Source organism: Ochotona curzoniae, unplaced genomic scaffold (genome assembly GCF_017591425.1).
Source record: "Ochotona curzoniae isolate NIBS_2020 unplaced genomic scaffold, NIBS_Ocur_1.0 contig_2599, whole genome shotgun sequence".
Taxonomy (NCBI): domain Eukaryota; kingdom Metazoa; phylum Chordata; class Mammalia; order Lagomorpha; family Ochotonidae; genus Ochotona; species Ochotona curzoniae.
The window spans coordinates 11396113-11422718 of NW_024465520.1; the positions used below are offsets into that span (position 1 = coordinate 11396113).

General features: G+C 42.9%; 1 protein-coding gene across 5 annotated transcripts in view; it reads left to right on the forward strand.

The window, feature by feature from the left end:
• The window catches only part of KCNAB1 (potassium voltage-gated channel subfamily A member regulatory beta subunit 1), a 370144-nt gene that overhangs the window by 120260 nt on the left and 223278 nt on the right, over positions 1 to 26606 (forward strand). For 2 of the 5 annotated variants that reach the window (XM_040974845.1, XM_040974847.1), the window contains exon 1: positions 19114 to 19744. The exons of the other annotated variants lie outside the window; for them this stretch is intronic. In XM_040974845.1, the coding sequence (XP_040830779.1) occupies positions 19524 to 19744 (221 nt within the window). In that variant the 5' untranslated portion in view covers positions 19114 to 19523. Of the gene's footprint in view, positions 1 to 19113; positions 19745 to 26606 lie in introns of those variants that run through there. 5 annotated transcript variants of the gene reach the window in all.

Genomic DNA, 26606 nt, shown 5'->3' on the forward strand with positions numbered 1-26606 from the left:
GCTGCTGTCATAGTTTGCTGAGGGCTGTCACGTGGATGCTGATGGCTGATGCATTCAAGCTCTCTTGGGGAACAGGAATGGGGGTATATACAATTAATCATTCTGCCGTTCTGAAAGCTGCCGAAATAAGGATCAAGGAGCTGAGTCTCTGTTACGTAAGAACAGGGGATAGTGGACACCACAATGAAGAAAGCTACCATAAGATTGCACCATCACAGCATATACGGTCACTGTATGCTCAAACAAGCACTTCCTTACAAGGATTTTTAGATGACTTTAGGCTTAAGCAACTTCAAGCCCTGATTTAGGAAAGCTGCTTTTTCCCAGTACAAAGTCCCAGAATTGAGTATTATTGAATGGTCGGGTCAAATGCCCATTCCTGAGCCAATCATTGTACCCTGGGAATTAGGTCGCTTTGTTTGATTGGGTTTGGGTCACATGTACACACCAGGAACTTTCCCATTTCAGACATTAGATGATGCTTTTTATTTTTTTAAAGATTTATTTATTTTTATTCGAAAGGCAGATCTACAGAGAAAAGGAGATACAGAGAGAAAAATCTTCCGTCAGCTGGTTCGGTCCCCAAGTAGCTGCAAAATCTGAAACTGTGCTGATCCAGAGCCAGGGGCTTTTTCCAGGTCTCCCACATGGGTGCAGAGTCCCAAGGTCTTGAGTCATCCTTTACTGGTTTCCTAGACCACAAGCAGGAAGCTGCATGGGAAGTGGAGCAGCTGGGACACAAACTGACACCCAGATAGTATCCTGACACATGCAAGGCAAGGATTTAGCCACTGAGCCATTGTGCCAGGCCCAGATGATGCTTTTTAAACAAACAAGAAAGCTGGACTGGCCCAAAGAACATATTCATGGCGTCTTAGTTCATTAACATTCTTACTACTGCAAAGATTGCCCAGCTAACTCCACTAACTGTCAGAGAAGCAAATTCTAAGCCTGTGGCTGCCGTTTCCATTCTTGCAGTGACAGGAAGCTCATGAAAGCTCCAGGTGGGAGCCTGGTGTGTTGTTGAGCAGCCCACATTGCCAGCAAGCACTTCCTTCCCATGGGCCCAACCTGCCCACCGCCAGTTCTTCTTGGTCCCGTTTCTGCCCTATGCAATAACACACCCAAATGCCCTCCCTCCTCCACATGACAATCTTTTGAATTTCAAAAGACAGCTAACAATTAAAAATGATTACAGGGAAATTAAAATCAGTCAGCCATTTGCTGGAAGGAGCATATTTTCTCACTCACCTACATGTAGCATTAAATAACTGACTCCTACTCAGTTAAAAGAAAAAACCCTAAGCCAAAAATGTGAGGAATCCAAGTACCTTCTCTCCCCAGCCCCCATGCGGATGGCTTTATAACAAACAATTATATGCTATAAATAATATACCGTGCTGCTGAATGAGCGAGCCCTGAGGAAAGGGCAAACCCCTCGCCACTTCCCCAGCGTGTGTGAGACATAACAACCTGATCTGACTAGCAAGGAGACGTGGTGACTCTGCTTCCCGTTACCTTCTGTTGGCGGACATCTCACTTTAAAATGTCCCTTGTAGATTTACCAACGGGTTAAGTGATCTGTAAGTGAACTTAGAAACACCTAGGGTTTAAATCAGCACCCTTGGGCTTGAGGGACTGACTCAACTGCTGCAGAAACATGTCTTTCAACCCCCAGCTGTTGCTTCTGGAGATCCAGTCCTTTAAGGAGAAGTGCTAATCATGCAAAATGTGATCCCTGTAAAGGTTTGGCTGCTGGAGATCACAGAATCACCTTTTCGGCCAGTCAACTCGGAAGGCTACAAGTTAAAAGTAATATGTTTTCATCCTCAACTTGCTTGGAGCTCTCCACATCTGGCAAATGTACACAAACAGATGGCAAAGGAAGTAATTTGGGGATAATGTTTTATTTTGTCTGAAAGATCTAGTTCTGCTGAGGACAAAGAATGACCCTGTACCTGCTGTTTAAAGGTAACTGCGTTATCAAACTAGGAGCTTTGGGTAAATATTTAGGTAGTGCAGAGTTCTAAGTCCCTGTCAGAACTGATCTTTGTGCCATTCCCCAGGGTCTTTTGCTCATCTTGAGTTCTCTTGTGCCCACCCAATGCCTGTGTGTCCCAAAGCTGACCTACCTGCATCATGTGGGCCCTTCTGCATAGCCAGGATCTTAACTTATAAGCCTCAGTACCCTGGTCTGTGCTGGATGAGCTCTATGACAACCTTAGAGGCCTTGTCAATCCTTGTTACTTCATCTCCCATTTCACAAAGTGGGCAACTGTGAGGCTGCCTTGCCTCTGGAGTCATCGTGAGCAGTAGCTATACTGCCATCCCTGGAGACCGTCTTGGACCCAGTGTCATGCCCTAGAAGGCTCTTCTCTGAATTCCCTTAGACTCTCTCTCAATCTATTGTGATGTTCAATGTGCAGACTGTGGGGTTGGCATAAACGGTAAAACCACCGCCACCTGCAAGGCAGCATACCGTATGGGCACTGGTTTGAGAGTCAGCTTCTCTACTTCCAATCCAGCTCCATGCTAACGGCCTAAGAAAGCAGTGGATTATGGCTTAAGTGCTTAGATCCCCTGTACCCATATGGGATATCTGGAACAATGTGGCTGTAGCCTGGCCCAGCCCCAGCCATTAAAGCCATTGCAACCATTTGGGGAGTAAGCAAACAGAGGGAAGATCTCTCTCCTCCCCCTTCCTCTTCTTCTTCTTTGTGAGAGTCTGATTTTCAAATAATGAAGTCTTTTTAAACGGATGTTAGATCCTTCTGGAGAACTGCCCCAGTGCAGTAATTAAACTCACTGTTCTTTCATTTTCTAAATTGTTTATTTGTTTGAAAGGAAGACAGAGGCAGAGATTTGAAGTGACCTTTCACCCACTGGTTCTCTCCATCAATGCCTCCAGTAACGAGGGCTGTGTGAAGACGAAGGCATGAGCCTGGAACTCATTTTCAGTTCCTCCTGGAGGACCCAACTGCTTGAGTCATCATCTACTGCCTCCCAGGATATGTATTATCAGACATTGGAAACGGAGGCAGGATTCAGACTCAAGCACTCTAATAAAGGAAGCAGGCATCCCAGGCAATGACTTCATTGCTGTGTGAGACGTTGCCCCTCACCCTTCTTCCTGGTTTGGTCTGCAAAATCATCTTGGATACTTCCTAGAACCCTAACCTCCCTCTACGATGACTTGTAGTCAATTCTTTGTTCTGATCAAACTATGCTGATTCTCTGAGAACTGTACCCCTCCACTCCAAGACTCGAGCTTGGACATGCTGAGGCTTTTGAAACTTAATCGGATTTCTCTCACCTGGGCTGTGTTTTCCTTTTACCCACTCCACACTGAAAACTGAGGAGGGACTCTGGAATTCCTTTATCTCCACAAGGTGTATTTTCCAAAGAGAACACACCGCCTTCTATTGCCTCCCAGAAATCTCATTATTCATCATGCTGAAGGATGCTGAGGAATGTAGCTCACGGCAGAATGGACTTTACAGGTAATGTCTGTTTCTTGGGCTTGTTCACATTCCACAGAGAATCGTTTACAAGTTCACTTCTGTCTACCAGGTTCACTAATTCTCCCGACTAACCATTTTTATTCTAAACTTGCCTGGAAATCATCCTCCAGTTTTCTTCTCCCTGTTATTTGGCTAAGCTTCAATCACCTGTCTCCTCTTACAGTCTCATATTCTACATGAGTCCCATGCTTATGCGTGTTAATAAACTGGACAGATTTTTCTCTTATTAATCTGTTTTGTCCATTTCGGCATACCTTCAGAAAGTGGAGGAAAGGTTTTTCATTTGCCCCATGCTATCCTTCTGCAATGTAAAGTAATAAAGAATAAACCCCACTCAGGAATGGGATTTTGCATTCTTACAAATAAGCGTGAGAGTTCTAACTTCTCCAGTCCTACTAACTCTGTTGGTGGTGGTGGTGGTGTTATTCTATGAGTATGCAAGGATGTCTCGTTGGGGCTCTAATTTGGAATTTCCTAATGACTATTGAGAGTGATCTTTTCACATACTAACAACTCATTTTATTTTCTTTTGAAAAATGTCTGGAAATTTTCCACCAGTTTATGTTTTTCGGTTGGGATTATTTATCTTCTTTCTATTGAATCATCAAATAGTCTTTCTATATTTTGAATAGAGGCACATTATCAGGTACATTACTTAAAACATTTTCCCTAAAAAATGGGGTATGGCTAATATTTGTATTTACTTAACAATATCTCTTATAGTGAAACAGTTTTCATTTTTATGAAGCCTGATCTATCATTGTTTCCTTCTTTGGGTGATTTGGTGTCATGTTCAATAAGCCAAATGTGTAAAGGCTTTTCCAAAATTTTAACTCCAAAGTATAAATCTACAAAACATAGCGAGTTTACTTTTGCATAGAATTTGAGAACATTTGAGATTTTTTTTAACATTCTAAACTTATCACTTTTTTTTAAACTTATCACTTTTTTTAAAAGACTATCTTTTCTCAATTGAATTATCTTGGCATTACTGTGAAGCAATAAATTTATAGTTCATGAGGGCAAGGCCCCATTTCTGAATTCTCTATTCTCTCCCAGTAGTCATTATCTATCTTTTACCAAGCTAAAACTTTGTCATTATTATAGCTTTGTAGTAAATTTTGAAATCAGATAGTGTAAATCCTTCAGTCTTGTCCTTCCTTTTTAAAATTGTTTGATTTTTTGCATTTTCATGTAAATTTTAGAATTAGCTTGTCAAGCCTATTCTTTAAAAAAAAAAAAGGTTTATTTATTTATTTTATTCGAAAGGTAGATTTACACACAGAGGAGAGATAGAGAAATTTTCTAACTGACCGCTCCAAATGGTCACAATGGTTAGTGTTGGGCTGGGCTGATGCCAAAAGCCAAGAAGAGCTTCTTCCAGGTCTCCCCTAGTGGTAGAGTTCAAGCACTGGGGCCGTTTTCTGTTGCTTTCTCAGGAGCGTGAGCCCAGTGTGGAGTGGAATGTGGAGCAGCCAGGACATGAACCTACATAGAAGGCTGGCATCTCAGGTGCTGTCTTAATGCACTGTGCCACAATGCCAGCACAGCTTGGCAATTCTTACAAAAATTTTTTTGCAAGAGGGATTTTGATGGAGATCACATACAATTTCCAGCTTAATTTAAGGAGAATTGCTACCTGTATAATATTGACTAATCCAATGAAAAAGCACGAATATTATATTTTTCCTTCAATTTCTGAGCAAAGTTTTATAGTATTCAATATAGAAAATTTATGTCTTTAACAACTAATTTCTAAGTATCTTATTTCTTATGTAATTGTCAACAAAATTATTTTCTTCATTTTATTTCTGCATGGTTTATTGCTAGTGCTTAGAAACAATTGATTTTTGTGTATTGATTTTATATTCTGTGACTGCTAAATCTACTCGTTAGTTCTACTGGATTTGATGAATACTTTAGAATTTTCTGCGTACAGATTATGTCATCTATAAGTATAGTTTTGCTTTTTCTTTTCCAATCTGAGTGTCATTAATTGAGCTTTATTTTTTCTATACTAACTGCACCTTCTGGAATTGAATAGAAATGGCAACATAGCTTTATTCTTCATGGTAGGAAAAAGATAGTCTTTTTGTTTGTATATTACCTCATGTATATGATGTTATTGCAGATATTCAAAAATGAAAATGCAGCCTAAAAGGTTAGCTAAGTTCTCCTCAGTTCCTCGTTTGGGGAAGCGTTTTATTGTGAATAAATGTTTCCGATGCGTTTTCCAGGATCTATTGCCTTGATCACATTTTTTCCCTTCGTTCTCCTAGTATGTTATCTTACACGCACGTGTCCTGGTTGGTAATCCAACCAATAAACTACTTGGCTACGGCTGATAATTCTTTTCAAACATGGCAAGGCGTGATTTGCGGTTATTCCTCAACTGCAGTTAAAGGTTTTCACCGTGCTCACAAGTGAGACTGGCCCGTGCTATTGGCCGCTTTCCTTTCCCACCCAGGCTGACCATCTTTGCCTTTGCATTTAGACCAGCCACATTTAGTGTGTTTATTGATATGACTTTATTTACATTTACCACGATGCAGTTTGTTTTCTAAATGTCTTCCTTCCTTTTTCTTATTTGGTTTTTCTCCCAGCCTGCCTTTAAAAAAATTCATTTATTATTTATTTCACAGAGGTACGGAGAAAGAGGTAGAGAAAGTGAGAGGGATCTTCTATCGACTGGTAAATTTCCCGGCATTGGGCCAGGTTGCAGCCAGGAGCCAGAAACATCACGTGGGTCTCCCACATGGGTGGCAGGAAGCCAAACATTTGGCACATCCCTTGCTGCTTTTCTCAGGCCAGTAACAAAGAGTGGAATCAGAAGTGGAGCAGCTGGAACTTGCTCTCATACAAACACGGGATGCCTGTGTTGTAGTCAGTGGCCTTACACACCATGCCACAAATGCACGCTACTTATTTGGTTTCTCTGATTGGCTTCTTTTGTGCTAAATCTTTTAATTTTGTTGATTTTAATACTATTTATGAGAGTGGTTTTCTTAGTGAGTCCTATAATGATTATACTAAGCACACTATTCCAGCACAATCTACCTCAGGTTAAAACTTAATTCAAGGGGTTGGTACAATGGCTCAACAGATTCTATTAGATTCATTGCTCTTTTTACTTTTCAAGTATTGCAGGAGCAATATGATCTCATAATTCCTGGGCCAATGATGCTCATTCATTGGGTCACTCCTTTCTCACAATGAGTTCAGTGCTTAAAAATCCTGCCAGGTAGAACATTCCTTTAGGATGTGGTTCTTCTAGGCCAGGAATTCCGTGTCAGGACAAAGTGCTTCTGTGTGGGATATTGGCAGGCCTACACAACTTTATTTGATCTGTAGGAATTTCTGTTCTTTTCCTTCTCTTGATCCGTTGTAGAGTCCACGGCCTTCTAGGAGCTGCTCAGTTCCGGGTTCTGAGCCAGGCCATACCCTCATATAGTCATGTAGTCTCTTCAGTTTCTTCTCTTGTCAAAACAATCCATTGCCTTCTCCACATAGTTCTCTGCCCTTCTTGCATTTAACGCTTGCTTTCCCCATACTGACTGTGGTTACTGGTTGGTGGCTCCCAAAGAGACATGTCCACACTCCAATCTCTAAAACCCATAAACATGATCTTATTTAGGAAACTTGTCTTTGCAGATAATGTGTAGAATCTGTAGATAAGATTGCCCAGGTAATCCCCAAATCCAATGCCAAGTGTCCTTACAAGAGAGTCAGAGAAAGAGAAGGAAAATACAAACCATATGGATAAGGAGGCCATGTGAAGGCAGAAGCACAAATAGAAATGATGCCAGGACAAGAAACGCAGGGCATGTTGAGAATCTGGAAGAGGTGTGGAATGGGTTGCTCTTGATAGGCTTTGTGGGGAGTGAAGTCCTGCCAAGAGCTCAATCTCTGAGTTTGGTCATCTGGAATTAGGAGAGAACAAATTTGTGCTGTGTGAAACTACAAACTTGGTTTGAAACACCAAGTTTACAGTAATTTATTATGATGACCCTAGGAAACAAATACTCTAACCATTCCCCCAAATTGATTAGACACCTCCCTGGGGAGTTCAGTCAGTGGATTAAGTTTAAGCTTTTTGCATCTCTTTAAGTCTTCTACATTTGATCTTCATTATGCTTCTGTTTTCCCAACACCTTTCTCATTCCTGTTCCTTTGCCATTATTCTTGACTTGGACATAGAAATGCCACAGTGTATGACTCCCGTCTTCTTGCACTTCATTATCATGCAGCTATGCAAAGCGCAAGTACAAGGAAAGGCAAAGGAGTGAGCAGGATACTTCAGGCAAGCCATAACTGTCAGACATGCCCCAGAAATTTTGGCACTCTGACTCCATTTCTTTTTAAAGATTAATTAATTAATTAATTTAAAAGGCATCATTTCTGAGGGAGAAGGGGAGACAGTGATCTCTCATCCCCAGGTTTGCTCTCCAAATGGTCCCAATAGTCAGAGTTGTACCAGGCTGAAGCCAGGAGTGGGAAGTTTCTTCTAGGTCTCCCATGTAGATTTAAAGGAACAATGAATTGTCTCATCTTCACTGCTTTCTCAGGCTCATTAGCAGGTAGCTGGATCTTAACTGGACAGCTGGGACTAGAACTGACCACTCTATGGGATGCTGGCACAGTAGGTAGAAGCTCAGTCACTGTGCCTCAGCACTGGCCCCATGACTCCACTTCTATAATCTTCCTGCAGATTCCCCCTCTTGTAACGCTGGCCCCGACGCTGGCTTACACTGTTTATTCAGTTAGTGTGAAGTAGTACAGAAGCTGTTTACATTGGCTTGTGACAGATTGAGACACATCCTTTTCTCCCGAGGAGCTCAGCTCACATAGTTTGATGAACAAAGAGATTGTAGTAGTTCTTCTCCCTTCACTAGGGGCCAAGGACAGAGTCAACCAACTTGGTTGGTAGAATTCATACAGACCTTTTTATATTGCATGTTTAATCGTCACAGCACTGTTGGCTTGACTCCCCAGCAACAATCTTTATCAGATGCACGGAACAGCAAACCAACAGTAATTTGTTCTGCTACATTCTTATCCATGGCAGTCAGCAAAGATCATAAGTCATTTTCTGCATATACTGACCCTAGATGCTTGTTTGTCAAAAAGAAAACCAAGCGCACTGCTCTATCGGGTACTATGAACCAAACGGAAAAAGTAAGTGGTCTTCCTTCCAGATAAGAATCTTATTACTTCCAATTACATTTCTTTTTTCCAAGGCATCTCTTCGTTTGTTGTTTTATAATATAGAAGTAATAAGTACTCACAAAACAAAGAAATATGAATTACCTATCATGCCAGACTACAACTACCATATTGGAGTGTGTAGTATAGCCCCTTTTCTTCAGATAGATGATGTTTGCTTCTGTCAAACAGACTCGCTGTACATAATTTTGTGAACTGCTCATCTAGCTCACGGTGAACAGCACAAATTTTCCCCATCACTTTATGCTTTCAATGGGCAATTGGAATAGCCTTCCTTAGCAGGTTTTACCATATGGCTAGCTGAATGCAGCAATCTCCTGCTAGTCTTCCTGACTTGAGTGTCTCATATCACAGGCCACCTTACACCTGGCTCCCAGGTTCATCTTGCTTAAACACGGCTAACATTGCTCTACCCTACCAGAGTCCTCTTCTGATTGGCCATGAAAGAGGAGTCTTCATCTAGCCCTTTTCCTCAGGCTGTTGTTAACAGACCTCTGTTGGTTTATGTATATTTGTTTGCATTGCTGACTACATAAACCCTTTTCCAAAGCAGGTTCTGTCCAAAGTGGTTTGCTCACTATTCCCCCATAAGGCCACTTGACCTCTGCACGGAAGCTGGTTCCTCTGCTGATGTTATCTCCTCCCCATGCTGTTCATGCCTAGGTTCTGTTTTGTTGTTACTGCTCATATCTTTTTAGACATTACCATAGTTTCTCAAATTGTCCCAATTCTTTTCCCCTCAAGTATGTATCAGTTACACCAGTTGTTCTGATGTAGATTGGCAGCCCAGCCACCCAGAGAATGCTGGTCATATTCTAAATTAGGAAATGAGCCCAATGAAGAGAGATGGAGTCCTCCACTTTTGTGTCTCCTTGGGATATAGATCTTGTCCCCTAAGCAAAGAAAAAAATGTATAGTCATGATGGAGATGACAATAGATCTAAAATACATCGTTCAGTCACAACTTGTTAATTCCTGTGTTGTGGTGCTATAAGCCCAATGGATGTCAAAATCCATGAATGCTTATGCCTCCTTTATAATAGTACAGTATTTGCAAAGAACCTATGCATATCCTCTCATTGACATATGTAATCTCTAGATTACTTATTCTTAAAAAGATTTATTTATTTTTTACTAGAAAGGCAGATTTACAGAGAGAAAAACTTCTGTCTGCTGGTTCACTCCCTAAGTTCCTTCAAAGGCTGAAGCTAAGTCCATCTGAAGTCAAGAGCCAGGAACTTGTTCTGGGTCTCCATGTGGGTGCAGGGTCCCAAGGCTTTGGGCCATCTTTGACTGCTTTTCCATGCCACAAACAGGGAGCTGGATGGGAACTGGAGTAGCCGGAATACGAACCAGCACTCATATTGGACCCTGACACTTACAAAGCAGGAATTTAGTGCCTGAGCCATTATGGTGGGCCTTCTAGATTACTTATAATAGCTGAAAAAATAGAACAGTTTTGGGAATAGTTGGTATAATGTGTTGTTCAGGGAATAATGGCAAGGTAAAAATCAGTATGTTCTCTACAGACCCTTTTTTTGTTGTTGTTGCAAATATTTTTTATCTGCAATTAGAATTCAGAAATACAAACCTCCTGGTGTAGAAGCCCAAAACAACTATGTATGCAAATGAAAAAACAATACAGTGTGACAGCATGCAGTAACTGACGCGTGCCCTGAAAACTGTTTAACTACGGAAAACAGCAAAAGAAGCAACAAAAATAACAATCCCAAAATTACACACAGAAAATCAAAGAATTCCTAAATCATAAGATGTTGACAAAATCTTGTCAGTGATGACAATGGAAATGTGTATTAGTGCATGTCGAGCTTTCCTTCTCATTGGTCTGTTTCTTCTCAGTTTTATACCCAGGTTTGGCGTATGCTTGAGAAAAATATTTTATCTTTCTAAATTATTTCTGTAATGAACTTGTACGAATTAGATAACATAAAAATAACTATAAATTTTTATTTTATTTCATCTGACTTCCAAAAGTAATTCGTATATGTTGTAAAAACTTCAGACAATACAGTACTCTGTAATCTGATGAATTCAAAGGTGACAGAGTTGAGCTTTTCAAAATTACAGAGCAGTTTGATGGGTGAAGAGCATCTATAAATATAAGTCAGTGTATCTAGATAGTGGTTTAGATTCTGCCTTTAACTCCTGCTTTGGTACTGGGTAAGTATCCCTTCCCATTGGCTTCATGAAAGTATAGTTAGTTAACATATAAAATTGCACATATGTAAGGTCTACAATTTGATGACCTGCTATCTGTACACATTGTGAAATAATAAAAGTCAAGTGAATATAGCCACATCTCATGTCTCACATAATTGCCATTTTTCCTTTTTTTGTGGCAAGAACATTTAAGCTTACTCTCAAAAAATTTCAGGTGTGCAATATGGTGTTGTTAACTATAGTCACAGTGTCATACATTAAATCTTTGTATTTCACTCATCTGGCATAACTGAAACTTTGGAACCTTTCATTAATATTCCACATCTCACCCTATGCCATGCTTCTGGCACATATCATTCTGTGAATTTGGGTTTTACAGATGCTAAACAAAAGTGAGATCATAAAGTACAAGCACTTGTCATCCTACGTTTGGCTTATTTCACTTAATATAATGTTCTTTATGTTATTGCAAAGGACAGGATTTCCTTTCTATTAATCTTAAACAATATGCCATATTTTTTATATATTCACCTGCTGACAGACATGTTTCTATTATGCATACTGCCACAATGAACATGATTATATCTATATATCTATAACTATACCTATATCTATATCTATATCTTTATCTATATCTATATCTATATCTAATTTCATTTTCTTTGGATATGTATTTCCAGTGGTGGGATTGCTGGGTCACATGGTAGTTTTAATTTATTGAGGAACTTCCTGATTAACTTCCTATTTCTCTTACTCCTGATCGTTCTAGCAGTTAGACCATCTTTCATTCACATCAGCAGCAGACCAGGGTTCCCACTTCCTCACCAATGCTCATTATTTCTTGTCTTTTCGATGATAGCCAAGCTATGACAGATGTGAGGTGTCAGAGAGCTCGTTTCCTATGTCCCTTGAATGGCTTTCGTTCTAGATCTAATGAAAGGTTGATGTGGTCTGTGAGTTGCCAAAAGGAAGGGTGTGAATAAGAAAAAATACCTCATTGGATTTTGGATATGCTTCTCTTATAACACTCTTCCTTCCAAAGTGAGTGGAATAAAGAAAAGTGAGGAAGTGCACGGTGTTAGTCTACTTTACATCCCTTTCAGGTCATAATTAGATCAAAATTCAACCCTTAATCGATCACTATCATTAAATCATCAGCACTTTAGCAATTTCTTGAGGTCTGGGGGGAACAAGTCCTGCTGTGCCAATAATGCACACCTTTTTGTAAAATGTGTTAGAGAGGTAAAGAGATATGTGTGTGCAATAATGGCCTTCCTCTCTCTAAGAAGATGGATACACTTAAACTGAAAGAAGTGGATGAATTTTAAAATATTATTTTTTGAAAGCTCTGATGACTTCTTATTTTTCCACTCATTGCGCAAGCTTGGCTTTATGTGAGAAATTCTTGCAGGGTATAATTCACTTCTCCTCATTGTACAAGCCTTGAACCTGAATACTTGTGTCACTCCACCTATAGAACATTTCATTTTGAGTCCAGTCGATTTAGATGCTCAGCATAGGCATTTTCCCCGTTTCTTTCTTTAGCAGTTGGACCATCTTTCATATATATTTACCTACTCTTTGACCAATTATAGTCTGGTTCGGGACAAGTGAGGAATTTGAGCTGTGCCTCACCTCAGAGTTTTCTAGAGAAGTTTCTCTGTCCTTCCAGAAAGTCAGGTAGGTAGATATCTTGAAGTTTCTTCTGTTTCCAATTTGAACCCTCAATTTTGCTTTCTTTGCTGCTCCCAAAGCTTCGCCCATGTAAATGCAAGCCCATGCTAATTTCCATGGTGCAATTTGTCAAAAGCTCAGGTTTTAAGAATTTCAGATAAGCTCCCTAGCAATAAGGGAAATCCAAATTAAAACATCGATGAGGTACCACCTAACACCAGCAAGATTGGCCCACATAAACAAGAACACCAACGACGCTTGCTGGCGAGGATGCGGGGAAAAGAGAACCCTACTCCACTGCTGGTGGAGCTGCAAATTGGTACAGCCTCTATGGAAATCAGTCTGGAGAACACTCAAACAACTCAAAATCTGCATACCATATGACCCAGCAATAGCACTCCTAGGAATATATCCAAAACACCTGTTTTACGACAAACCAACATGCACCCCTATGTTCATTGCAGCACAATCAGTAATTGCAAAAACATGGAAGCAACCGAAATGCCCATCAGCAGAAGATTGGATAAGAAAGCTTTGGTTCATCTACTCCATGGAATACTACTCAGCTATTAAAAAAAAACAAAATGCAGTTCTTTGTGGCTAAATGGGCACAACTGGAAACTATAATGCTAAGGGAAATGAGTGAATCCCAAAAGATTAGATACCACATGTTTGCCTTGATTTAACCTGTAATTTTTGTATGGTTGTTTGTTATTTTTTGAACCTGTCATTGATACTGTCTCAACCCAGATGTTTCGAAGAATGGAACTTGCATTATTTTTAACATATTGTTTACCCAATACTATGTCAATTAATTCCATAATGTTGTATATTGATATTGAGGCCTTGTTGGGGCTTTTAACTGACCGGATCTTTACTCTGTTAGACCTATCTTCAGACCATAGAAGGTCTCCCCAAGAGGCCACTGAACTTATCTGGACAATAAGACGCTGAACTTTATGCTAGGCATGTGTTTGCAAGCAATGAATCTCAACTGAACTTGAACTATGGTTATGCAACAAGGTGGAGGAATCCACCATGGGGGGAGGGGTATGGGAGGGGTGGGGGGAATCCCCAGCGCCTATAAAACTGTACTACATAATACAATGTAAGCAACAATAAAAAAAAAAAAGAGTTTCAGATAAATAGCAAGTTCTTACCCTAATAATTTCTCTTTCAATCACAAATGATAGGCACACACACAAAAAAGCTTACCATCTGTACACTTGCATGTTTAAAATTCTTCTAATATCAGCAGATTCTTATCTGTTTTGGATAAATCTGATTTTGCCTGTCTGCATAATTGAATGTTTTCCTGGCTCCTGCTGGCTGTAGTTTCCAATGGAATGTGAAGTGTAATTTCTAAGTGGACCCCACATAAAACCATTTGGATCTAACTTCACTGGAAAGAAATTGAATTAATCAGAACTTTACCAAATAATTTGGGGAAGGGGGGAATTTGAGCAATAGTAATAACACATAGTGAAGCATTTGAAAAGGTTGATGATATGCTCTAAAGGTACCAAGCAAGAAAATTTAATTGTGGAAATGCTAGATTTTATTTTTTTGTTGTTATTAACATTGTATTATGTGATACAGTTTTATAGGCACTGGGGATTCCCCCCACCAATGCTAGATTTTAAACTGAATATATTTCACAGCAGGAACAAGATTTCTTCTAAGTGATGTCGTTTACAGCCATACCACCTGAATGACCTGATCTAGGTGATGTTTATAAAATACTGCCATTTAAAGAAAGTTTTTGCAGTGAGAAATTAAGAACCATGTCTCTGGAGGTAGCTGCCACTGATACGCACTGGGGAACACTGCAATCCATGTTTCCTCATCGGCAGCATGGAGTTGATAAGGGCGATGCCGCCCCTGGAGAGGTAGGACCCTGAGGTGCACAGACACTGGGCATCTGACTCACTGGCACAAGGGAGACGGGGCAGAGGATGAGTCACAACCAACCCTAACAGACTCTACCCTTGCTGTTGCTTGAGTTAACTATGGGCTCAAAGATGAGCATGGGGTGGAAAAGAAATGGGGATGTGAAGCATTGTGTCAGCCTTGTCACTGCCACCCCATGTGACTGACATTAATGCTAAGAAATCCAATTATGGGGTAATGAATAGGGAGCAGCTGAGGCCCAAGCAAAATCGAATTGCTGTAACCTCCACACCTTGTGTCACTCTCAGAACAGAAGAGGATCCTAGAGACAACTGGGTGTCCACCTTACATTTTAGCCATGAGAGATGAGCCAGAAAGAACTGTAGAGATGGCCCTGAGGTCTCATGAGAAGTGACAGTGCTGAGTTGGCAATGCCAGCTGTAATCTGCTGGCACAGGCTCTGCTGACTGCCTTCATGAAACCTCAGAGGTGCTGATTCCTGGCTTCCCCGAATGAGGCAAGGCTTAAAGAGTTCTGCAAATAGGCCCAACAAAAAGATAACAAGGGAAAGAACTAAGAATGTTTCCACACCGCTACTCTCTGGTAAAGAATAAACAAGGTGTGTTGGGAGCTTCTCATTGGAGCGCATTTGTAACATTGGTTTAAGATGTACAGAGCATAACAACAGTCTTTTGATGATCTAATAATAATTTTTAGAGGCAGCTTCTTTAGTGAGCTCCAATAGCTTTTTTGTGGCCAATAACATTCAAATTTAAATACAAATAAATTATATCTATATTTGCTTTAGTTTCTTAGGACTGCCATTACAAAGCACCTTCTACCAGGAATCTTAAACCACAGAGAATTCTTTCCTCCCAATTTTGGAAGCTCAAGTCCAAGATCAAGGTGTTGGCAGAGTTGACTTTCTCTGAGGCCTCTCTCCTGGGCTTCTTGATAACCATCTGTTTATTGTGACTCCACTTGCTTATTTCCCAAAATCCTCTTCTTTTTAAAAATTTATTTTAAATTTCTTTGAAAGGTTTAATGACTGAATAAGAGGGAAAAAATAGTAAAAAAAACCAAAGGAGATCGTTTTGTCTGCTGGCTCACTCTGTAAATGGCTGTAACAGCCAGCTGGAAGTTGGAAGTCTAGGACTCCATCTGGGTCTCTCATGTGGATGGCAAGAGTCAGGCTCAGGTCAGCTTCTGCTAAATTCCCAGGTGAAGAGAAGTAGAGTAGCTGGGGTTCAAACTGACAGTCTAACATGGAGTGCCTGAAGCAACATAACCCTCTCAGTCACAACACTAACCCTTTAATTTTAAAAAAATTGTTTATTTTATTATTTGTTGATACATTTCCGTAGGCTCTGGGATATCCCTTCCTCTCCCCAAATCCCGTCTCCTCCACTGATTTCCCCTATATTACTACAATGGTATAGTTCTTCATAAGTAGTCATAAGTCCATCATTTGAGTATTTAAGTGTAAGTAAGTATGGACAGTGGCAGAGAGTCCAGCATCCTATTATCAAAATATATTTCACAGTTTCATCGCTGGCCATATTGAGTGAGGTTCAGCCTTATGATCTCATTGTATTTCAGTTACCTGTTTAATGACCATATCTCCCAATTTTGTCACATTTTTTAAGTTCCAGGGTAAGGGAGGAGTTCAACACATGAAATTTTGGGGAACACAGTCCCACCCCTCAACATCTGCATTAATATTGTCACTAATATACATATATTAAAGTGGATATTCTTTAAACCTGAAATGATGGCACTGAGAACACTTCCAAATCCTAATGCAACAACACAATGCATGTTGCATCTCTAATTCCTCCAGCTTAATTAGCATGTGGTTTGTTTGTATGCACTTATTAAGAATTAGCATTCTCTCCACCAACTGTTAACTGGTTCCAGGGCTCCCATAATGCTAGGAGGGGTGAAGACGGCTAGAGAAAGGCACCAAGCCACTGGCTGCCTGTCAGAATGCCTGCATGGCATCAGATCTAAGAAGGCATGCTGCTGTGGGCAGCAAGAGAGAGACATGCACTGAGCATCTTCTGGCCTGAGCTCTTTGATGCTCTTGGAGCTATGGGCTAGAGGGGTGGACACTCAGCCATGTACAAGAGGTGCAGACACGAATGTGGGCCAATTACTCACTCCTTTGAAGTGAGCAGCTATGCTCCAACTAGGATGCACAGGGTCTTTGATCCTGATTTTTTAAGGGAATCAAGTTTACCCAAGAATCTGGCAACTTCCCATCCATGCCCCTCCTGCCCTTCTTCCCTCCTGCTTTCGTTGTTTCTTATTTTCCTCTCTCACGATCATTTCTAGAGCAGGGGCTTGCCAGGCATAGGACCTCTGAGGGGAATAGAGAGGTGACGCGGCTACACCGGCTGTCATGCTTTATGCTGATGCCCAGCTCCCTGCTCTGGTTCTGGCTTTGCTTTCAGACTTTGCTCTGCTCATTCTTGGCAAAATTGAAGCCCCTTTGGCTAACAACGTGCAGACTGCCCTTTCCTTCTGGGCGCTCCATCCTCCCTGTGCGTTTGGTACTGCTATCCCCACAGCCCTTGGCACCCCCTCATCACCTCCTCCTCTCCCAGTGCCCAAACTGAAGGCACCAGGCTGCTGACCCCTCTGGCCAGATGGTTGTCACTTCACTCTGTCTCGCCTCCCAGCCTGCTTTATTTGTCCGCTCTTTGAGCTGTTCCCTCTGATTCCTCCCACTGCTTCCTCTTCTCATTTGACTCCTTTCCCGATACACATTGATCATCTCTGATGAGCTGGCTTCGTGTGAAGCTAACAAAGGTTCTAGCGATCTGCTTCCTCTCTGCCCACCGCTGTCTATTCCGGGCGGTTTCGATGGGCTCAGGTCCTCTGCCATGAGCCGTGGGTGGGAAGAAGACGCTCTGGGTTCACTTGCACTTACTCCTTCTGAAGCTACTTCCTAATAACTGAACATTAATCACCCCTTCTGTGTTTTAAAGAGTGGGGAGGATGTGGCCACCGAAGGATAGGAGTCCTCCATGTGATTTCGGTCTTATCTGTAGGCCATCAAATGGTAAGCCTTATGTCTGGAATAGAATTCATTTTGTGGGAATTGGAAACATCATCCTTCCAACTTCACTTGCCTCCAAAGAAGCGATGACAGCAACTTTCTCCTCATGTTGCCCCATGGTCAGAGTCAGTGCGTGATGGCCCCTAACTTGCCAAGGCCTGGGATAACTGTCTCCCCTCCTTGCCTGCTGATCATATTCAAAGGCTTTTCCCTACCCCAGACTAAGCCCTGCCCTACTCCAAGGGCTGCCTCAGCCACCTTGCGTTCCTCAACACAGTGGAGCCCCATCCAGGGACACAGCAGAAGCCTGGGAAATGGGTGAGAATGCAGAACCTTCTCCAGGACCCCCTGCTCCTTCCCCGCCTGACTCTGATTACTGAGCATGTGCACGACTCACTCCAACACTACCAAATGCGCCCTCCAGACCAGGATCGTTAGCCCCTTTAGGACTGAGTGTTCTGCCGTTCCCAGGACCACAGTGCTTCACGCCCTCTCCATACTGACCTGTGCTGCGTGGTAGAGATGGTGTGCAGAGAACTGCTGATTTAGATGCTGTCTCCTACTGTTAGGAAGCCGATTTCGCAGAAATCCTGCTGTTATTGTTACTAACTCCATGAAAGGGTTTTATGCCCTTGCACATTGGAGGGGAAGTTAGGCTGTCAGCCTACTGGTGCTTGGCTTGGTTAAGCCACATGTATTGAGTGGTTACTCTGCGCCTGTCATTGCGCCAGACGATGCTCCTGCTTCCTGTGGGTTCAGAGCCCACAGGGCTGTCTTCTGGTCCTCCTTAGCTCAGAGGTAGAGCTTGTCCTCAGGGCCTGGCCACAGGTGTTTGCTTGGCTAGCGAGGGGTACAGTTCTGTCACAGGGCCAGGCCCATCCTGGGCGGTGATTTGGGACCTGTTGTTCACTTCCTGGATGGTACTGACTTGCTATGTCTTCCCCCCATGCCAACCTCTACTACATAACCAAAGATTTTACAGGAAGTTAGCAGACTTGATCCAAAAAGTGTGCACTGTGGCTGCTCAGGAAGTGCCAAACTTAGATGCTGAAGCACTAACTAGCAGAGGGCAAAGGAAGCCCGCAAGGCGCGTGGCAGAGCTTGCACGCGGTGTCTCAGCAAGCCAGTCACAGCAGATTCACGTGTTAATCCCGCAGCAGAAGCACCCCCACTCGGCCTTCCGACACTTCCAACTGTTGTGCTGCGGCAGGGCACAGCGCGAGTCTCAGCAGAGCCCTTCTTCCAGGAGCAGACCTCCTGCTTCTGTGACAGCAACGCTCCTGGACGTGGACACAGAGCAAGGTGCTCCTTAAAGGGCCCTCGTGCTCGGCAAGGCGCGCTTCCGCCCCGAGAATGAGTGGGGAGGGGTCCTGAGGCGCTCCCACGTCCTCCCGGCGCTGGGGAGGGAGGGAGCGGCAGCTCGCGTGGACCAGGGCGCGGGTCGCCGGGGCTGGGCTTGCAGTTGGCGGCTGCTTGGGGCGCTGCCTGCGGTGCAGAGGGTGCGGGCGGCGCGCCTTGCGGTTGCCTGCGTTGCCACGAGCCGGAGCCCAGCAGCGCGCCCGCAGTCAGGCCCAGCGGACTGCTCCGGGCAGGGCCGCCCGCGTGCGCTCATCATGAAGGCTCAGCGCTAGGCTTCTGCAGCAGCCTCCGACTGCTTGCATTTGGCTGTGGGCTTTGGCAGAGCCTCCTGCCCTGCAAGAGCTCCCAGTCGGATCCGCGATCCAGCTGCTTGGACAACTTCGCGATCGCCTGTTTGACTTCTCTGGGAGCTCGGGACTCTATCCTGCACCGCAACCGCCCCCTGACTCCTTGACCGGCTCGGAAGTCAGCTGCCAGGGCTTGTCCCACGGCAGCCCTGAGAAGCGGGAATCAGGAGGGGCTGCAGGTGGAGCAGAAGCCCCCGATTGCTGAAGCTTTCGCGATTATCACTGTTCTGGGGTTCTCAGAGGCTCCGTACGCTGCCCAGGGAAGCAATGCAAGTCTCCATAGCCTGCACAGAGCACAATCTGAAGAGTCGGAATGGTGAGGACCGACTTCTGAACAAGCAGGGCTCCGCCGCCCCCAATGTGGTGAACGCAGCGCGGGCCAAGTTCCGCACCGTGGCTATCATCGCGCGCAGCCTGGGCACGTTCACCCCTCAGCATCACATTTCTCTCAAAGAGTCCACGGCCAAGCAGACTGGCATGAAATATAGGTATGGATGTTTGCTTCCCTCTCCCCGGGGTGTCCGTGTTTGTACAGGTGCGGTGCGGACAGGGCGGACAGGCGGTCGCTTTTGATGAGTGCTCGGCGGGTTGCTCAGTTTAGAGTTCTCGGGTGTTTCTAAGATAATTTCCATGAACGGTGGAAAAGCTCGTGTTTGCACGTGTATTCTCTCTCTCTCTCTCTCTCTCTCTCTCTCTCTCTCTCTCTCTCTCAGCCCATTTTGTGAATTCCAAGGTATTACTAGCCTCTTAGGATCTGTGTCGATTCCAGAAACAATAGGATAGGATAAACAAATACACAATAGTCAGAAAACGGTATTTAGACTGGGGTAGTTTTCAATAGCAAGTGTGTTCTATTTCATGGCAGATTCGCTTCTGCGATTATACCATCAAAATTAGTTTCCCGTCCCTTGTCCTGCACTCTTTTCAAAGACCGAGAGAGCAAATGCTGTGCAAAGCTTTCAAGGAAGTTTTATTGCAGCAAGAAATCCCTGTAATGGCAAATTACATTGAGCAGTACTGTGTTGAAAGCTAAGTCACGGCTTGAGATACAATGTAGATCTTGGGAAACGTGGAGGGAAAGCCAATTGTTGTGATCCCTCCAGCTTCACCAGACATTTGCAAGTTCCCTCTTGCTGTTCATTGCTTCTCATAGTTATAACTCTTCTTGGGAATAGCAGATGTTCTCTTTAATAAGGAATGACATAAATTTGATAATTAGAAAATTTCATTTTTCAATTATGCAACTCCTGTAGCCTCATCATAGCTGCTTTGTAGCAAGCTTTCCTGGCTGGAGTTCTTGAAAGCTGCTACTTCTAGTTGGTGGAAATGTTTGGGAATGTGGAGAGATGCTACTGTGCCAGCTTCTAAGAGCTTTCATTACTCCAGTTTGGAGATGTAATCTTGGTAACCATTTGCGTTTAACTGTCTCCTGTCTTGGTGAGCTGATGTTCTAGGATAGGGTGGACTCATGATATTCACAGTAATGCATGCAAAAAGACCATGCTTCTCATGCACAGTTGTGAAAAACATGAAATCTATTTCTATAAAAGTTGCCCTTGAGAAAAGTTTCTCTGAGGAGTAACAGGTAAGGTTTCTTACTGTACAAATATCAAGCCAAGCAAGGTTGTTGTAAAGTGTTTTTTTGGATCCATGGGAAAAAAAAAAGCACTTAAGTGGGGAAAAAAACAAAGTAAACATAGCTTTGGTATGTTTGCAGTCCCAACTGCAGTACAAATGCAAGCCAACTCCAACTGGCTCATTGAAGTGTCTCCTCTGCTGGTGATGGGGAGGGAGGCTCCACAATGATGGTGCCGTGAATGAGACTGCAGTCTCCAGTTCATTGACCTCCTCCAGCACTGCTGCTATGGCACACACCCAGCTTGCCCTGTGAACACCACAAGGCTCTCTGCACTCGGCTGCTGCAACCTGGCCGAGCTGCTGCCCTCCCCGGCAGAGCCCCAGGGGCAGGACACTGCAGAGTGAAAGCAGGTCCCAGAAGCCCCTGGGCTTGTGGTCACCAGCCTGTCGGCAGCCCTGTGAACCTGCCCTTTGGAAAGCAGAAGCATTCATGGAACGTGCCTCTTTGCTTGCGGTACGTTGCTTATGGATGACTGTTGGAAGAGTGTGTTGTTCCAAGGCTGTTCAGAAACTGGAGGATTTCCTTTCAGGTTTTCCCCCATAACACTTACAGCTCAACTGAGTTTGCCAAAAACTCCATAAGCAAGCAAGGTTCTCCTGTGTATACTTCATCACTGGCAGCTAAGGATTGCTGTTCCCCAACAAAACGTTAGCCGTGTGGGGTCTTCAGTGCACCCGAATAAGATGCCCAGCTCCTTTCCTACTCTGAATGGTTCCATCCATGACAGATGGTTTGTGTGCATATGCGTGTGTGTCATTGTGACCCAACCCTTGTCTTTACAGTCTACTCAGGGTGACCTTTATATATGTGATTGTGTTGTTATGTCAAATACAAGTCTAGCTTTCTTGGGGTCAGAAGAGGGGAGCGAGACCAATTACAAGCTTTTTGGTATACTGTTACCTGAATTACTTATAGTTTCACATTGGTGTCACCAAAGTGTTCCATGTATACAAGGACTACTTGTTATCAATAACAAACAACAGAGAATAAAATAATTTGCTACAGAACTGGGAAGGTGGTTGGTTCAAGTAAATAATCTAGACAATGTCTTCTGAGGGAATTATACTGGAAGGTTATTGTCTCCTCATTGTGGTCAGAACAATATTCTCATTTCCAAAAACAATTGTGAAAGGGAGAGCTGCTAGAATGAATCCCTGAACCACTTTCTTTACCAGACAACGAAGAGTCAATCATTTAGTCAAAAGGCATTAATGAAAGCACCTGCTCTGTCCCAGAATCCAGCCTGAGCTGAGTAAGCCAAGGCACATAAGTCAGGCAACAGCAGAATTTCCTATTGTGGGGATATTTTCAGGAAGGCTGCATTTTTACATGGGGATTCTCATGCCTATGTCAACTTAGTTTAACCATTTTAAAGTTCCCAGCTTTCTTTAAGTTTTAGGATTGATGACTCCGTCTTGGACATGAGAAACTATAGCCATACCAACAACCCACTTTGCTTGTCCCCAGCAGTTCTTCCAGGTCCAACATTGCTTTATCTTAAACTTTTTATTTTATTATATTTACTTATTCAAAGGACAGAGATGCAGAGATTTTCTGTTTGCTAGCTCATACCCCAAAATGCCAGTAACATCCAAGATTAAGTAAGGCCAAGAACTTGGAACCCAATTTGAGTCTTTCATAACTATGGTGTGGAACCGAGTATTTGAACCTCTGGCTCCCAGGGTGCTCCTCATCAGGAACTGGAATTGGAAGTGGTTGAGGTGGGACTTGAACCCGGGCAGTCCAACCTGGGTGGACATTCCAGACAGCATCTTCAGCACTGTGCCAAGTGCTCACACATGGACAACTGTGTGGAATGATCAAGCACTGGTGCTTGACATGGTCTCAATGCTTTTATCATTCAGAATCTGCGCTTTAGCCACCTTAACTAGCAAATTCTCTTCTCTCATTCTGAAATTGTCAGTTTAATTCTAGATCGGTTTGAACATTGATGGACCAAATTTCATTGGAAAAAATTTTGTTTCAAGCATATATGTGTGTGTGTGTGTGTGTGTGCATGTCACCTATGTACATATATCAATACCATCTTGTACTATATAGTTTCATAAAGCATGCTTTGAAAAGTTTAAGAAAATTGTTTACAAAAAGAAATATCATATGAGCTAAAATTCCATTCCCTCCAATCTAATTTTTAAGATTAACCACTTTTTGATATGCATATTTTCTTTGAAATATTACACAGTTGTAGAATTTGCTTGAAAAAAAAGGGGCATAGGGAATTTCAGCATGCCCTTAAAATTTATTTTCCTCTGATAACAACTTACATAACCATGGTGGGATGTCAAAACCAGCAAGTCGACATGGGGCAATCTAGAGTTTATTCAAGTTTTGCCATTAATAGATGCATTTACTTTGTGTGGTTTTATTTATTTGTTCAAGAGGCATTGAGACATAGAGAAAGGAATAAATCCGCTCTACAGGTTAACTCTCCAAATACCTGAGGTCTGAAGCTGAAACAATGCCTCCCACATGGGCGGCAGGAACTAAATTGCTTGAACCACTGCCTCCCAGAGTCTGTGTTGTTAGGCAGCTGGAAGAAGGAACCACAGCTTGTATGGAACCGAGGTACTTCTATGGAGGTCACAGGCGTCTTAACTGACATCTTGTTTTTATGTCTATTCAGTTTTATCCTGCATGTAGATTTGCATAATCGCTGCCATAGTGAAGATTCTGAATCGCCCATTATCACAAGGCTCCTTCTTACTATCCCCTTTAGAGTCACATGGACCCCCTCTCCTCCAACTCCTGACCACCACTCAAGATCAGTCTATAATCTTATTCTTTCCAAAATATTATGTAGACAGAAGCATAACATGTGTAACCTTTGCAATTGGCTTTTCTTTTTTAATCATTCAGAGAGTTGTTCAGTGCAGTGGTTAGAGAGAATGCTGTCACCATTCCTGGAGTGGATCCACACTGTGGAGGTGGCAGTAAGCTGTTTGGACACGTGGTGAACATCAGCAGTGAGGAACCATTAGGGTATTCCATCAGGGTGTCAGCTTATAAAACTGTGCTAGGAAACGATTACTCTGGTAGGCATTCCCCCTTAAAAACCTACGAGTTGTAAGTTTGTAATAGGAGACTTTTTGTGGACTTCTATAACGTTCTCTGTTTTCCAATAGAGAACTGAAACTGTGTGGAAAAGGCTCAGACCAGATACCAGATGCTCCTCTCATGAGATTCCTTCCACAGCCTCTTGATTAGAGCGCTCATAGCATGCACCATCCTTCACCTCCCACGTATGGTGGGCAGAGTTTGAATCAAAGCAATTCAAGTGAAAGATCAGTCTTGTCGCTGATTACGTAAAAGGCACCAAATGTGTGTGTCGCACGCGCATGTGCATGCCTGCCTGCGAGACTCTGTATGGGGAAAAGTGGGAGGAAATATGTGGGACGAAAGGAGGAAGAGGGGAAGAGCCAGCTCTGTGGCTGAGTTCCAGATAGAAACATTTGATTTCAGTCCAGAGAAAGAGAGCAGTTCAGTTATTTAAAATGCCAGGGTTTGGGGGATGGAGTGGAGGAGGTGTCCCCTTGTCATTTGCACTGACACCCATGGGTGTGGACTTTTCTCTCTGACTCGAAATGGTGAGAACAGGGAGGTGGAGAAGTCTTCCTAAAAAGTTGTTACTGATTCAAGCACACAGAGTTCATTCCACCTCTGTAAGGCAGCAAAGTCTGGCATCCATGGGATGGTGAGAAAAAGGTGGGAGGGAAGGGAACCACCTGGCAGTTACTAGACAAGTGTTCCAGGTCCATGGTTCTAGAAGTGTGTGTGTGTGTGTGTGTGTGTGTGTGTGTGTGTGTGTGTGTGTGTGTACGAGCACACATGCATGTGCACATGTGGATATGAACTTGCAATCCGGAGTTTATAGAAATAGTTTTATTTTTCTTTAATCTTCGGTTTGTTTATTAAACACGGAGAGCTTAATCCCAAACATACTCACTGACCCTCTTTAAAATGAATTTATTTTAGAGAGTTTTTTTTTTAATCTGCCAATATTTCAATCTATGCTAGTTGGAGAAATTTTCTGAGAACAAATAAAAATACTCCATTGCCTTCAAAAGGAAAATCGGATTTCTGAATTCCAGTTTGATTTTTCAAGTTCATTTCATCAAACTGCTAGTTAATCCTCAGAGTGTCAGTTTATAAACAGTCTGAGATTTGAGTCCAACAAATTTGACCAAAATATAAAATAGCTGATATCTTTGAGTATTCTTCAAATCCCTCCTTCAGATAGAAAGCCGCCATGTGAGAAGAATGGAAATTACATTGATTCATGCTTTCTTTTTAAGAATGTCGAAGCCCATATATAGAGTTATTAGAATAGAAACAGCCTCAAGGTTGTGAATTAATCATGCTACATGCTTAACCAATGTTTTTGGCATCACACCAGTTTTTTACTCTTTTCAGAATGAGGAAATAGAGTGATTGAGGCTGAAGAATTTAAGGTGAAAGTCACTTAAAAGTCCTTTTCAATATTGACAGTTAATAATACTACGTGATCACTAGACATGTGTGAAATAGCAATGTTTGCTACTGAAGGAAATTTAGGAGTCATTTAGTACCGTTACATTATTTTATGCAGAATAGTCAGTTCGTTGATCAGAGTTACCTGGGGAGCTGGAGGGAGGGCCAGGGCCAAACTCCTTCTCATGACATGCCATGATTCCTTGTGTCCCTTTAGTTTCTGCATTGCAGCTTCTCAGTTATGCCCATTTTTTCAACGCAGGGAAGGAAGCACTTTCAGAAAGAGCAATTCTCTTCTCTACATATGCACAGTTTGTAGCTCAAGACTTTATCTGAAGAAGAAGCAAAATCTTGCTGTGTGCTGAATGTCCCAGACCAGGTTTCTCTACCTCCTGCAGGCCCACAGGGACCCCAGAGTGTTCCTGGAAACTCTGTCCTTCGCCATCTAGATGTAAATTATGGTCCAGGCAATAGTGTGCTCGAGTCACAGGAATGAAAGCCCTGCCGCTTCAGAAAGGAGCTGCCAAAGCCATGGGCCCAGACTGATTGGACAGTGCTACATGTCAATTCCTAGAAATTGCCAGAAAAGTGGTCATTTAGGCATTCAGTGCTGAGCGTGCTTCAGCCTCCTCCATGCTTTTAGACATTCCTTTGAAAGCTCGCTCCTGAAAGTCAGAATCAAAACACAGTTGCAAATCCTGATTGCAGGTTGGTTTTCACCCAGATTGGAAACCAAAACAGAAGCCCAGCAGTGATTTTTTCCCCCCTTGAAATTAGCAGCTAGAGAGGACTCTGAGAGCACTGGCACAGACCATCTGGTCCAGTCCTCATGAGAAATCTGCCCTGTTTTTCCAATTTACACCATGCAGCAATTACTGGTAAAGGCCTCTTAAGAAGCTCTGTGTAATCTCCTTTTATGACAGTCATGACGAAACTCGGCTCTTCTCTCTAAGCATCAGAATCATTCATTAGGCACTGAGGCCCTCAGAGAAAGCAACAAGGTGAGACATTTCAGAGCTCCTGTCTATTCTCTGGAGCCGAACAGTCAAGTCGGAGAGCAAGTGGAGAAGGGACTTGAAGAAGCAAGAAACCATTAAGGCCAGGGAAGGCACATGAAGACACGCCAGATATTCCAATTTCACTGTCTCCTTTTGTCTTTCCTCTTCTCCCCAGCTGGTCAAATGATTCTACCACTGAACTATGCAAGAATCCAAAAATTTCAT